Below are 14,495 nucleotides of genomic sequence, written 5' to 3' on the forward strand. Positions count from 1 at the left end.
TGCCTGTCTTTCTGTCTGTCTCACTGTCTGTCTGTCTGTCTGTCTGCCTGCCTGTCTGTCTCACTGTCTGTCTCACTGTCTGTCTGCTTGTCTCACTGTCTGCCTGTCTGTCTCACTGTCTGCCTGCCTGTCTGTCTCACTGTCTGTCTGTCTGTCTGTCTGTCTCACTGCCTGCCTGTCTGTCTCACTGTCTGTCTGTCTGTCTCACTGTCTGTCTGTCTGTCTCAATGCAAATCAACGTGCAGTCATTTGAATTCTCCTCCTCTCTCTCCTGAGCTGCTCTCCTCTGTGACTCATCCACTCATCCACTCGTCCACGTTCAGATCAGAGTGAACGTGAACACAAATCAGTTTATTTCCACACAGAATGAACCAATAAAACATCAAGAATCTTCAAGAAGAATCTTCAAGAATCAAGAGGAAAAAATACGTTTTAATGAGAGAAGAAATACAAACAAAAGAGTCTAAAGAATCTGAGCGAAAGATGCCACACACACACACACACACACACACACACACACACACACACACACACAGAGGTCACGTGACCTGGCATCATCCCATCATCTCTTTATCTCGTTCGCTGAAGCTAAATGTGAGTGAGCAGATGCACACTGTGAGACTCCAAGCCAAGCTGCTGACCTCAGGGTCCTGGTCCTGGTCCTGGTCCTGCTGGTCCTCCTCCTGTGAGGTCTTCTGATGATGTCATTGTTATGTCACAGTGATGTCATCCTACTGCAAATGTCTGTCATCCAGTCTGTGTTGCATTAACTGGAGGTGTGTAGTTCGAAAGAGCATCTGTCTAAAGAAAGACTGTCCAGGTGCATCATGGGAAATGTGAATTTAGCAGAACGTTTCTGTAACGAGGTCTGAAGGGGCTTCACAGACCGTCATACGGAGCCCAGCTCAGGTCCAGAACCTGGACTCAGCACCATGTAAATCAGATTATCCAGCTGCTTCCTGTGTGCTGACTCAGCACTCTGTGTTTCTGCCCATATGATGGTTTCCATGACTCAGCATCCTCAGCTAATCCCCTCACAGCATCCCCTCAGAGATGAGCTCATCCACAGTGTGTGAAGACCAACAGACGGAGCTGAGCCGTCTGTGGACGTCCAGCAGCAGACGTCTCCTGAACTCACCAATGTTCTTCTTCCTGGTTCTGTTCTCGTCCTTCAGACTCGTCTGACAGACCTTTGAGCCGTGAAGCAGGATCTTTATTACCTGATACCGAGTTTGGCCATGCTAGTAACGTAGCTGTGGCTCCAGCAAACTGTCTTCAGTTCAGACGTTAATGTTTCTCACAGCATCAGTCCTGCTGAACTTTGCTCGAGCGCCATCACGAGGACACTGGAGTGTTTCTGTCCATCACAGACTGTGGGACTGAGTGTCCACACCTTCAGCGTCCACACCTTCAGTGTCCACATCTTCAGCGTCCACATCTTCAGCATCCAGACCTTCTGTGTCCACATCTTCTGTGTCCACACCTTCAGCGTCCACACCTTCAGCGTTCACACCTTCAATGTCCACACCTTCAGTGTCCACATCTTCAGCGTCCACATCTTCAGCATCCAGACCTTCAGCGTCCACATCTTCAGCGTCCAGACCTTCAATGTCCACACCTTCTGTGTCCACACCTTCAGCGTCCACATCTTCAGCGTCCACACCTTCAGCGTTCACACCTTCAATGTCCACACCTTCAGTGTCCACATCTTCTGTGTCCACACCTTCAGCGTCCACACCTTCAGTGTCCACATCTTCAGCTTCCACACCTTTAGTGTCCACATCTTCAGTGTCCACACCTTCAGTGTCCACATCTTCTGTGTCCACACCTTTAGCGTCCACACCTTCAGCGTTCACACCTTCAGCGTCCACATCTTCAGCTTCCACACCTTCAGCGTCCACATCTTCTGTGTCCACACCTTTAGCGTCCACACCTTCAGCGTCCACACCTTCAGCGTCCACATCTTCTGTGTCCACACCTTCAGCGTCCACACCTTCAGCGTCCACACCTTCGTTGTTGATGACGTCTTTGATCAGGAAGAGAAACAAACTGTGAGGAGAGTGAGCCAATCAGAGGGACGAGCAACAGGTTGACCCGGGATGAGATCCAGGGGTGAAAAGTAACTGAGTACAGTTACTCAGTTTAATGAAGTATAATTGTGAAGTTTTCTAATCAGTGTGTAACAGTGTGTGTTTATGAAATCAGTGTGTAGTTGTGTGTTTTTCATCTATTGACTTCAGATCATTTAAACTCTTCATCGTTCCACTTCATCATCATCATCATCATCATCGTGTGTGTGTGCTTCATGTCTGATCCACGTGTCCTTCAGAAGAGACACAGTTTGACTGTCCCCAGACAGCAGGGACGGACCCTGGTCTCTCCTGTGGACTGAGGTTCTCCTGCTGGTCGATGTTCTCTGTGTTCTCTCTCCAGAACCTTCGGCTCTTTCTTGACCTTGTGATGAATGTTGTGTTTGTTCCAGTTCACTCGGGTCTGGATCCCGGACCCCGAGGACGTCTGGAAGGCCGCGGAGATCGTCAAAGATTACAAGGAAGGAGAAACGGTTCTGCACCTCAAGCTGGAGGATGAGACGGTATTTAAGTTCATTTAAGAACATTCTCTGTGTTCCGTTACATTCAAACAGCTGTGGTGTGTTTGAGTTCTGCGTGGAATAAACATAGTCGTGTTGGTTTCATGCTGAACTGACAGAACACACACAGTCTGCTCACCTGTCTGCAGCAGCCACACCTGAACTTCACCCACCACACAAACAAAGATCCATGAGCTCCGTTAGCTCTGATCACTGCCCCGATCACACCGATCGATCACACCGATCGATCACACCGATCGATCACAAAACTAAAGGACCAAACATGAAGTCATGTGACTGGCAGGAACTCATTGATTGGACTGGTTAGGTGATGTCATCCTGCAGACCAAATGAACCAAACTTCAGGTGTGAAGTGAAGCTTTCTGGTCATTTGCATTGATTGTGTATTGATTGTGCATCGCCGTGTCTCAGCCCCTGGAGTATCCCGTGGGGCCGAAGAGTAACCCTCTTCCTTTCCTGCGGAACCCCGACATCCTGGTCGGGGAGAACGACCTCACCGCCCTCAGTTACCTGCATGAACCTGCAGTCCTGCACAACCTGCGAATCCGCTTCCTGGAGTCCAACCACATCTACACGTACTGCGGTCAGTGGCGGACCGATGGTCCTGTTCTGTCGTTATCTCTTCAGTTATTTCTCGGATGTGTTGTTTGGTCACAGTTGTATTGATTATCATTGATGGTCTGCTCAGGAGTCTGATGAGGGAAACGTGTTGCTCTTCTCGTGTTCCTGAATCTCTGCTCATATCTTTGTATAATGACACGTGTGCTGTGTTGTTTGTTCTGATGATGTGTAACAGGCGATCCTGATGTCATCACTTCCTGTGTGATTCAGCCAGAGAGCTTTTTCTGAATGAAGCCTCTGGTTGTTTCTGTCTGCAGCTGTAACTCTGATGAAGCTCATCACCTGAATGTGCTTCTTCTCTCCAGGGATCGTGCTGGTGGCCATCAACCCGTATGAGCAGCTGCAGATCTATGGAGAGGAGGTCATCACCGCCTACAGTGGGCAGAACATGGGCGACATGGACCCTCATATATTTGCTGTGGCTGAAGAGGCGTATAAGCAGATGGCCAGGTCAGATCTGAACCCGTCAAATGGATCAATGTTCCTGTCGTGTTGGTGTAGGTGGATGATTGCAGCGTTCAGTTAAAACATTTGATCTGAAATCAGAGAGAAACTGTTTCCTCATCAGCTGCCATCAAATACACAACTGTGACACCTGGGAAGATCCAGAAAGTCCTCCAGCATCTCTGAAGTTCAGCAGCAGCACGAGTGTTTCATCTTTACAGAAACCAGAGTGTGAAACGACCTGCTGAACTCCTGACAGCTGCACAGAGCCAGGAAATAGACCGGCCCATAACCCGTCATAACGTGTCCAACTGGGATTAAATGCTGGATTTATTACAGAGAAAAAAAGTCTTAATATTCCAGTAATAAAGTAAAAAAAAACAAAACACATTTAATACTTGGAGAATAAATGAAAAATGTTTGGGGAAAGATGTTGTAATGTTTTGAGGAAACACTGTAAAAAGTTTAGAAGATGTTTAATTTATAAATGTATGATTTTGAGATTTTAATACAACAGTAACGTCCTATGCTTTGTTCGGGAAACAACATATTTTTCTTAATACAGTGACTTTCTTCTCGTCATACACCACATACACTTGTCTTTGAATCATGGCTGCTGCGTGTTCTCATCACTGGCTCTGACTCCTCTGACGACGGGTTCGATGCTTTTTGCTCTGCTTTCCTTTAAATGTGACGAGCTGATGGTGTCATTTCTCTTATGTTGCTGATTGTGAGATTGTGATGATGAAACTCTTCCTCTGTGTGTCTGCATGTTTTCTAGAGATGAGAGGAATCAGTCCATCATCGTCAGCGGAGAGTCTGGAGCAGGAAAGACGGTTTCGGCAAAGTACGCCATGCGTTTCTTCGCCACGGTGGGCGGCTCGGCCAATGACACCAGCGTGGAGGAGAAAGTGCTCGCCTCCAGTCCCATCATGGAGGTGAGAGTTTTACAGGCAATGATGAAACGGTGCATGAGCTACACTTTATAAAACTTTGCAGACGTTCAGTTTCATCTTTTAAAGGAATTAAAGGAATAGTTCAACATTTAGTCAAATCCTCTTTGAGAGTCAGATGTTCAAAGTGATTCCACTCTCATGTCTGCACCCTAAACATAAACCATCTGCTTATCTTAGTTTAGCTTAGCTTAGCTTAGCTTAGCATAGAGACTGGACACTGGGGGATACCGCTCACCTGGCTCTGTCCAAAGGTAATAAAATCCACCTCCCAGCAGCTCTAAAGCTCTCTGCTGAACGTGTTTTATCTGCTGTGTTTTTCCTTTACAAAAGATGAAGCGTGAAAATGACTTTTTGTGGATGGTTTCTTGGCTGCAAGACATAATTTCAGCTGCTCAAAGCCAGGAAATGGATCCGCCCGTGAAATGTTGAAATGTCACTTTTAACTTGATGGTGGGTACAGTAATAAGAGTCACTGCATCGTAGGTCATTAACAAGCCAACAGCCAACAGCCAATGTTGATGCCAATGTTGACGCTGATGTTGATGCTAACGCTCATCTCTTACTGTAGGTGCAGTGATCAGTGTGCTTTACACACTGATGGCATTCTAATGTTAACTTCTTCTGTGATATTATGCTGATGACGCTGTGCTGTCTGTCCAACAGGCTATTGGAAATGCAAAAACCACTCGAAACGACAACAGCAGTCGCTTTGGAAAGTACATTCAGATCGGATTCAGCCGAAATTACCACATCATCGGTGCCAACATGCGAACATATCTGCTGGAGAAGTCGCGGGTTGTGTTTCAGGTCAGTTTGATTTATTGTACAGAACAGATAAGAAGACAGCTGACAGTAAAAGACAGTGCAGTGCAGTGGAGTACATTTGCAGTGCAGTGCAGTGCAGTGCAGTACATTTGCGGTGCAGTGCAGTGCAGTACATTTGCAGTGCAGTGCAGTGCAGTGCAGTGTAGTGCAGTGCAGTGTGCAGCCTGCTCCCGTGTGTTCCAGTCTGTGTGTGAAATGCTTGATTTGTTGGCATTTGTCTCTCAGGCTGAAGATGAGAGGAACTATCACATCTTCTACCAGCTGTGTGCCTCTGCCAGTTTACCCGAGTTCAAGGACCTCGGCCTCAGTGAGTCCACCTGTTTGTGTCTGTCTGCTTGTATCTCTGCAGCTGCTTCTTTGATACTGATGTGATGCTCCGCTATCTGTCAGGTAGTCTCAGATATGTTTAACAGTAACTTTAGAAACACCAGAATTAATCATGTCAGTTCTATAAAGGTGTTGGATGGACCATGAGATGACAGAACATTTCAGTTCAGTTTATTCAGTGCATGCTCACCTCTAAGTGAACACCTGGTTTTTACCTGCTGACCTGAGTTTTTGATTGGCTCTTGTTTGTCTGTCACTCAGCCAGCGCTCAAGATTTCACCTTCACATCGTTGGGTGAGAACATCTTCATCGAGGGAGTGAACGATGCTGCAGACTTCAAGAAAACCAGAGAGGCCTTTTCGCTGCTGGGTGAGGAAGGATCCTAGAGAGGAAAGCTGTTTTCAAATGAACCAACATGAATATTTTATCACTGAGGAGACCAAAACAAACTGATGAATAACTTTACTGCATCCTGTAAACACTCCAAACAACTGTTCCAGTTCCAAGTGGATTCTGGTGTGGTTCGGTTGTGGTGTGAAAGCAAACAGAGTTTTAAAAGCCAAACTCTGAAAAAATCCAGAGATGTGGACTTTTGTCATTGCACCACCTTCTCGTGTGAAGGACTCGTCAGCAGCATGACGATCTATCAGTGAACAAGCAGCCCAACATGTGCCCGTCATGTGTCCGTCCATCCTGTATACTTTTTTATCTTGACCCTTCTGTGCCACAGTATTTGCTTATTATTATACTCGATGGCTGTATTGTGGGATCAGCGAAGTCTTATCTGTGGTTTTCAGGGATAAAGGACAGCAGTCAGAGCAGCGTTTTCAAAGTTGTCGCCTCCATCCTTCATCTGGGAAACATCGAGATCTGCCCCGAGCGAGATGGAGACTCCTGTCACATCGCAGATGACGACGTCCACCTGAACCACTTCTGCAGGCTGCTGGGTGTGGAGCTGAAGCAGATGGAGCACTGGCTCTGTCACAGGAAGTTGGTCACTGCTTCTGAGACGTACGTGAAGAATATGTCCAGCAAACAGGCGACCAACGCCCGCGACGCGCTCGCCAAACACATCTATGCACACTTGTTTGACTGGATCGTGGAGCACATCAACAGGGCCCTGCACACCTCCTCCAAGCAGCACTCCTTCATCGGAGTCCTGGACATCTACGGGTAAGAGGTCTTTGTAGGGTCGATGTCTCAGACTGTCTCCAGGTTGTAAACTGTTGAAAAGGTTTATTAAACAATCAACAAGTGTCAGGGTTCATCCAAAAACCATCAGCTGTTGTAAAGACACAGGAAGTAACTACACAAGCTATACACACAAAGATGTCACATGATCAGCACATGACCTGAGGTGTAAAAGTCACATGACTAGTGGAATGTCAGTGAGGTGTGCTGCCAGAGGAGATGGTGTTCCCAGCAGCCTCTGGTAGTCCTCTGAGGTGTAGTTCTAACAGAACTGTAAGCAAGGGACGTGTGGTGTCTCAAAGTCCTGTACCTGTACCCAGACCTGTACCCATACCTGTACCTGTACAACAGCTCAGTGATGAAGCTGTCCTTAGTCGGCAGTGTGGCGATGTCCTCAGGTAGTTCTTTGGTCTGGTTGAACTATGCTTTCCCGTTTGTAGGGAGTTCTCTGTTCTCCACATCAGCTTGGTTCTTGGTCGTGTCCAGGTCTCTCCAGTCTGAAATGTTTCCTGTTTAGCTCAGAAGGAATCATCATGATAAGTTGGTCCTTTGTTTGGTTGTCTGCAGGTTCGAGACGTTTGAGGTGAACAGTTTTGAGCAGTTCTGCATCAACTATGCCAATGAGAAGCTTCAGCAGCAGTTCAACTCTGTGAGTTGTGTTTATCAAACCCTTCGTGGACATGTGTGGTACTTGACCCTGAACTGTCTAATCTCTCTGTCTTTAATGTGTGTTTTGTCTGGTCAGCATGTGTTTAAGCTGGAGCAGGAGGAGTACATGAAGGAGCAGATCCCCTGGACTCTGATAGACTTCTACGACAACCAGCCCTGCATCGACCTGATCGAGGCTCGGCTCGGCGTCCTGGACCTGCTGGATGAAGAGTGTAAAGTGAGACTGATGATCAGACATGAGCTCCTGCTCTTGCCATATGATTGGTTAGGAACAGCTTGTTTCTGTGATGTGATTGGCTGTTAGTTTGTTGGCAGAGTTAACAGAGTATGTAATTGTTGAGGAAATGTTGTGTTCAGTGTTTCTCTCATCCAGCTCAAACCTTTGATTTCAGCATTTTCCAACTAATTTCTAAATTGCTAACATGCTAAACTAAGATGGTAAACATGGTAAATATCGTACCTGCTAAACATGAGCATGTTAGCATCATTACTGAGAGCATGTTAACATGCTAATGTTAGCATGTAGCTGAAGAACAGGCTGACAGAGAATCAGAATCAGAAATACTTTACTTTTTTTCTCCGAGGGGAAATTGTTTTTGTACAGGTGTTACAGGTGCTCCTTATATGGCAGCATGGTGGCGCAGCAGGTAGTGCGCGTGCCTCACAGCACGGTTCGATCCCCGGGTCGGGCAGGGCCTTTCTGTGTGAAGTTTGCATGTTCTTCCGTGCATGCGTGGGTTCTCTCCGGGCACTCCGGCTTCCTCCCACAGACCAAAAACATGCTCATTAGGTTAATTGGTTTCTAAATTGTCCTTAGGTGTGAGTGTGAATGGTTGTTTGTCTCTATATGTGGCCGTGCAATCGACTGGCGACCGGTTCAGGGTGTACCCCGCCTCTCACCCATTGACAGCTGGGATAGGCTCCAGCCCCCCGCAACCCCGAAAGGGATGGGCGGTATAGAAGATGAATGAATGTACATATATATACTGAAAAAGTCCAAGGGCCATTCAGAGGGAGGAGTTGCACAGACTCTCAATCTGGTTAATAATAAACCTCATCAGATCGTTAACTCTTCTGCTGAGCGCAGCACTTTTGTGTTTTTTCTCATGTTTATCTCTTTTAAATCTCACACCAGAGCTGATGATTTATTCATTCTGTCTCTCTCGCTCCATCTGCTCTTTGAAGTTTTTGAGGATGATGTGGAGCAGCATGCAAGGGATAAATCTGTTATTCAGAGCACAGGTAGCCTGAACACAAGTTTAATTTCCTCCTTTACTTGTTCCATAATCTACTTCCTGTTTCAGGTGCCAAAGGGAACGGATGAGAACTGGGCCCAGAAGCTCTACAAGCAGCACTCCAGCAGCGCTCACTTTCAGAAACCTCGTATGTCCAACACCTCCTTCATCATCATACACTTCGCTGATGAGGTGAGCAGAGGACGGCGGCTGGTTTTACTCCTTGAACCTCCAGTTTCTGTGTCAGGCCTTTGTAACAGAGGCAGCGTGGTGTTTAACAGTTCAACTCGCTGCAGGTCCAGTGGTCTGATTCACTGGTTTCCAGCTCCGGGAACACAGTGGGTCACTGAGCGTCTCTGTCAGATCCAGATACGTAACTTAACCAGACATGAGGGTTGTTTTTGTTTGAGACGACAGTAACGGCTGGGGAATGGTGAGGACAGGTGGTCCAAAACAGAAAGACAGAAACTCTCTGCAGGTCCCCACAGTCACCAGCCAATAGCAGGAGAGAAGAGGAGGAACACCTTTAAACACGTCATCACTTCCTCCTTCACCTGTGGGAGGTGTAACGGACCAGAACGCCAGTTTGAGATCTGCCATCACTTTGTCTGAAGCTGCTTTTAACTACTACTGCTAATACAGCGAATACTACTACTAATATTACTACTGCTAATACTACTACTACTACTAATAATAATAATAATACTAATACTGCTAGTGCTTCTACCAATACTGCTAATACTACTACTACTACTAATAATAATAATAATAATAATAATACTGCTAGTGCTTCTACCAATACTGCTAATACTACTGCTGCCACTCCTACAAACCTACAGGAAGACACTGTTCACCTGAAAGTTTTTTGTTAGTGATGATGCGTTCACTGACGTCTCCACAGGTGGAATATCAGTGCGAGGGCTTTCTGGAAAAGAACAGAGACACTGTCTATGAGGAGCAGATCAACATCCTGAAAGCCAGTCAGGTAAGAAGCACACCCACAGAACCAGAACCAGATCCAGACCCACAGAGCCACAGATCCAGAACCACAGAACCACAGCTCAGTCAGGGTCCACACCTCCTCCTTCTCCTCCTCGGAACATGGGAGCAGCTCATGCGTGGTGTCAGTGGTTGTGGGCAGCTAAGACTGGGTTAATGGGGGAGAACTGGCACAGTCTTTTGTCTGTGTTCACTCATCCTTCATATCCTTTCTCTTGAAGCAAAGCGCTGCGCCGCTGCAGTGAAGCTGATCTGAGGTCAGAATGCGGTGAAGGACTTTTTGTACTAGTGACAAACGCTGCCTCCGCCTGAAGAAATGAGCTGACAGTCACGATTGGGCGTGTGGACGTGATGTTTGAGACGTTCAGTCAGAAGCGTCAGTCACTGCTGTTAGCTACAGCAGCTAACAAGCTGTTAGCTTGGTCAAGACATTAGCTTACTGTAGGCATTTTTATAATGTCTGATGATCCTAGTCCGTATCACCCTGAGGAAGTGAAACAGTCCTTAATTTTCTTTCAGTGGTGTTAAAAATCTGAAACTTGCTGAAACTCTGCCGTAGAAACTGTTTAGTGGTTGAGCTGAAGCTGCTCGATGGAACATTTGTGTCTTGTTGTAAGGTAAATCGTGTGATGATCGCTCCTTCAAACAGTCTCAGCATGGCGGCCTGTTTCCTCTCAGTTTCAGCTGGTTGCAGATCTGTTTCAAGAGAAGGACGTCGCCTCCTCCAAGTCATCCAGAGTGAACGTCCGGCCGGCCAGGTCGACTCCCAAAGCTCCCAACAAGGAGCACAGGAAGACTGTTGGGCACCAGGTGAGCCCCCCGCTGCTCTCTGCAGGACTGCTAACTTCAGAATCGATGCTTATGTTGTTGACATGTTTGTCTGTTTCAGTTCCGCAGTTCTCTTCATCTTCTCATGGAGACTCTGAATGCTACGACTCCTCATTACGTTCGCTGCATCAAACCCAACGATTACAAGGAGGCCTTCTCGTGAGTCAGCTCGGCCTGTTCTCTGCGTCGCTGACAGCGGCTCCAGTTCCTGTTTTATGATTTGAGAGAATGTTTGTTGCTGTTAACGGTTCTATGACATATTGGTTCTCAAATCAGCCTTTTTTGCTGTTAGCATGTTAGCATGTTTCCATCTTAAAATCACCTCCCCTCCCCGACAGACATGACGTGAGGTTTGATACTCAGAACCATCTGAGAAGTCGTCCATGGAAACTGTTTGTTTTGAAAAATATCTGGCAGATGATTGGATGAACCATCTATCACGGGCTAGCTTCAACCAATCAGATCAAAGAAACATATGGCATTTAGTAGGAGATGTGAAGCCAGTGGGAGAGGAGAGGAAACAGAGTAAACAAACCCAAAGTAAAATGAAGGGAACAGGTCACATTCAGAGGAAGCCCAGTGTTTTCTATTGGTGTGTGAGTTATAAGGTAAAAACAGTAAAGCTGCTGAAGAACAACAGTCCGTCTGTTGTTCTGTCAGCTGACGTGTTTCTGCAGGGCCGTTAAATTCAATGATGCGTCACATGTTTTGGTGGCTCTCAGCTCACAGACTGGACACAGACTCTGTAGCTGACACCCTGTCGTGTTTGCGATGCCAAAGAAAAAGACGAGGTAGGAGGAAGCGTTCAGTGTCGGAGCTGAACTTCACTGTGTGAAGACGATGATTTGAAGCGTTCCCTGTTGCTGCAGGTTTGACTCGAGGCGAGCGGTGCAGCAGCTGCGAGCCTGCGGAGTCCTGGAGACCATCCGGATCAGTGCCGCCGGATATCCGTCCAGGTGAGTCCTCTTCGTCTTCGTCTTCGTCTTCTTCTTCTGTCTGTGCTCTGTAATGACAGCTCTGATGTGGAGACTGTTCTCAGATCTGTCTCACAGGTGACCTCATTTCACCGCCTGCATTATTCAAATATGACTGGACTCATTTGGATGTTCAGAGACATTTGAGTTTTTCTTCAGGCTCAGATCAGCCGTCGAGTCCTTCATCATCATCTTCATCATCATCTATCCTTTTTACTGTTTTCTCATCATCCTCATTTTTTTCCTGACTGTCTGTCTGTCCTCGAGGCCTCTCTAGGACAGACAGACAGTCAGCAGCAGCCACTAAATCTAATAATCTGAGTCAGTGTGTGACGTGTAGACCAGAGGAAGAAGATCTGCCGTCCTGTTTGTCTGAAGTTGATCTACAACGATCCTTTTTTTCCTAAAGTCCTCCTTTTGTCTGACCAACAAAGACATTGAGTTCACTGTGAGTGTGACAGAGAGATCATCTGAGCCGTCCCACGCTGAGGACACATGACGACAGTGGAAAGTACGTCCGTTAAAGACAAACGTGGTGTCGTTCCAGGTGGACGTACCCAGACTTCTTCAGCAGGTATCGAGTGCTGCTGAAGAAGTCGGACATGATGTCAGCAGACAAGAAGCTGGTGTGTAAAAACCTGCTGGAGACTCTGATCAAGGTGAGAAAACTTTATTGACACGCCAGCAACACAGCAGCAAGAAAGGTTGAGTAGGAAGTGAATTAGTTTTATTTGTGATATTTTACATAAATATTTCCACACTGTCTGTTTCTAACTGCATTTGTAAGTGATCCACACAGTTTCTCCTGACTTCATGTTGATGCTGTCGATGTTGTGCAGCAGCTGAAGGATGCAGATCATGTGTTGTGGATCATGGATTCAGACTCTGTTCAGGACCATTTGATCCAGATGTTTGACAGCAGCAGGCGCAGATGGTCGTTACACAGTCGGTTCATCACCCTGACTGTCGGAGCACAAATACAAGTGTTAATCAGTCCTCGTCTTGTGTCTCAGGAGCCGGACATGTTCCAGTTTGGGAAGACAAAGATCTTCTTCCGGGCCGGTCAGGTAGCGTACCTGGAGAAGCTCAGGGCGGATAAGTTCCGCTCGGCCTGCATCAAGATCCAGAAGACGGTTCGAGGTTGGCTGCAGAGAGTTCGATACCGAAAGATACGCAAGTCTGCCATCACTCTGCAGAGATACGGCCGAGGTTACCTGGCCCGCAGGTGAGTTATTAATCACACTGATAGCACACATTAGCCTCCTCTGGTTGTCTTCTTTTGAACTGCACCTGAGCCTAGTTATTGGCTAAATATGAGCTTTAGAAGCACTGAAGCTGACTGAGGCTCATCAGTAGGAGAAGCTGCAGTGACTTTCAGGACAAGGAAACGTGAGCAGGTGTTTAATTTAACACCCTTGAATGAACCCCGGGTCAGCTGACACCTCAGGTGATGATTCATCTGCAGCTCTGTGGCCTTTTTAGCCTCTTTAGCCTGTTCAGTATCAGCTGTTTTCATCAAATAAGCTGTGATGAACCCACAGACAGGCAGGCAGGCAGGCAGGCAGACAGACAGACAGACAGACAGACAGGCAGACAGGCAGACAGACAATCAGACAGACAGGCAGACAGACAGACAGTCAGACAGGCAGGCAGACAGACAGACAGACAGACAGACAGACAGACAGGCAGACAGACAGACAGTCAGACAGACAATCAGACAGACAGGCAGGCAGACAGACAGACAGACAGGCAGACAGACAATCAGACAGACAGGCAGACAGACAGGCAGACAGACAGACAGACAGACAGACAGGCAGACAGACAGACAGACAGACAGACAGACAGACAGGCAGGCAGACAGACAGGCAGACAGACAGACAGACAGGCAGGCAGACAGGCAGACAGACAATCAGACAGACAGGCAGACTCTATCTGACTATTGAACGAACACCTGACTGAAGACAGACAGACAGACAGCTTGAATTGTGTGACGTTGTTGTTCTCTGTGATGTTCAGACATTGTGTCGTCTGTATCAAGTGTATAAATAAAGTTTTCATCCAGGAGGCCTACTGGTCTGTTCTCCTCTCCATCCAGAACTAACGATGGTTTTTGTTTGTTTTCTTCAGATACGCTGAGTTCCTGCGTCTGACTCGAGCCGCCCTCATCTGTCAGAAACAGTATCGTATGGTGAGAGATCGACGGGCCTATCTGAGAGTGAGACAGGCCGTGGTCACCATCCAGGCCTTCACCAGAGGGATGTTCACCCGCAGGATTTACTGGGAGGTAATGCTCATCTCAGTTTGCATCCCACCCATTCAGTCCTTCCCCCAACTAAAAGCTTTGTCCTCCCTCTCCGTCTTCCCTCTCCGTCCTCCGTCACCGCTTTAATCGTGTCTGCGCTCCTGCCTGCTGACATAACGAGTGAATTAGAGGCAATTTGTCTCCAATTTAAGGTGGAATGTTTGTGAATGTCTCCTCAGTTCATCACTGTCCTCTGTCCCCCCGCAGTTCCTCCTGCACCACAAGGCCATGATCATCCAGAAGAGCGTCCGCGGATGGCTGCAGAGGAAGAAGTTCAGACGAGCGCGCGCCGCCGCCATCATCATCCAGTGTGCGTACCGACGGCGGCGCGCCAAGCGACAGCTGCAGCAGCTGAAGATCGAAGCTCGCTCTGCACAGCATCTGAAGAAGCTCAACACCGGCATGGAGAACAAGATCGTCCAGCTGCAGAGGAAGATGGACGATCAGGTCAGAAACGCTACATGCACTGTAAACTACAGCTGCTAATACTACGAGTGCTACTAGTACTACTAG

The 14,495-nt window shown here is 47.4% G+C and overlaps 1 protein-coding gene across 3 annotated transcripts in view; it reads left to right on the forward strand.

The window, feature by feature from the left end:
* Positions 1-14,495, forward strand: part of myo5b (myosin VB) — a 35,827-nt gene that overhangs the window by 10,290 nt on the left and 11,042 nt on the right. For all 3 annotated transcript variants that reach the window (XM_076757817.1, XM_076757819.1, XM_076757818.1), the window contains exons 2-20: positions 2,483-2,593; positions 3,023-3,194; positions 3,538-3,682; positions 4,458-4,614; positions 5,296-5,439; positions 5,683-5,764; positions 6,046-6,153; positions 6,582-6,957; positions 7,543-7,624; positions 7,721-7,861; positions 8,949-9,071; positions 9,781-9,864; positions 10,557-10,688; positions 10,768-10,865; positions 11,576-11,662; positions 12,228-12,339; positions 12,694-12,905; positions 13,808-13,964; positions 14,190-14,429. In XM_076757817.1, coding sequence (XP_076613932.1) covers positions 2,483-2,593; positions 3,023-3,194; positions 3,538-3,682; positions 4,458-4,614; positions 5,296-5,439; positions 5,683-5,764; positions 6,046-6,153; positions 6,582-6,957; positions 7,543-7,624; positions 7,721-7,861; positions 8,949-9,071; positions 9,781-9,864; positions 10,557-10,688; positions 10,768-10,865; positions 11,576-11,662; positions 12,228-12,339; positions 12,694-12,905; positions 13,808-13,964; positions 14,190-14,429 — 2,763 coding nt within the window. The remainder of the gene's footprint in view (positions 1-2,482; positions 2,594-3,022; positions 3,195-3,537; positions 3,683-4,457; positions 4,615-5,295; positions 5,440-5,682; positions 5,765-6,045; positions 6,154-6,581; positions 6,958-7,542; positions 7,625-7,720; positions 7,862-8,948; positions 9,072-9,780; positions 9,865-10,556; positions 10,689-10,767; positions 10,866-11,575; positions 11,663-12,227; positions 12,340-12,693; positions 12,906-13,807; positions 13,965-14,189; positions 14,430-14,495) is intronic.

The sequence above is a fragment of the Chaetodon auriga genome, chromosome 19 (genome assembly GCF_051107435.1).
Source record: "Chaetodon auriga isolate fChaAug3 chromosome 19, fChaAug3.hap1, whole genome shotgun sequence".
Classification (NCBI taxonomy): Eukaryota; Metazoa; Chordata; class Actinopteri; order Chaetodontiformes; family Chaetodontidae; genus Chaetodon; species Chaetodon auriga.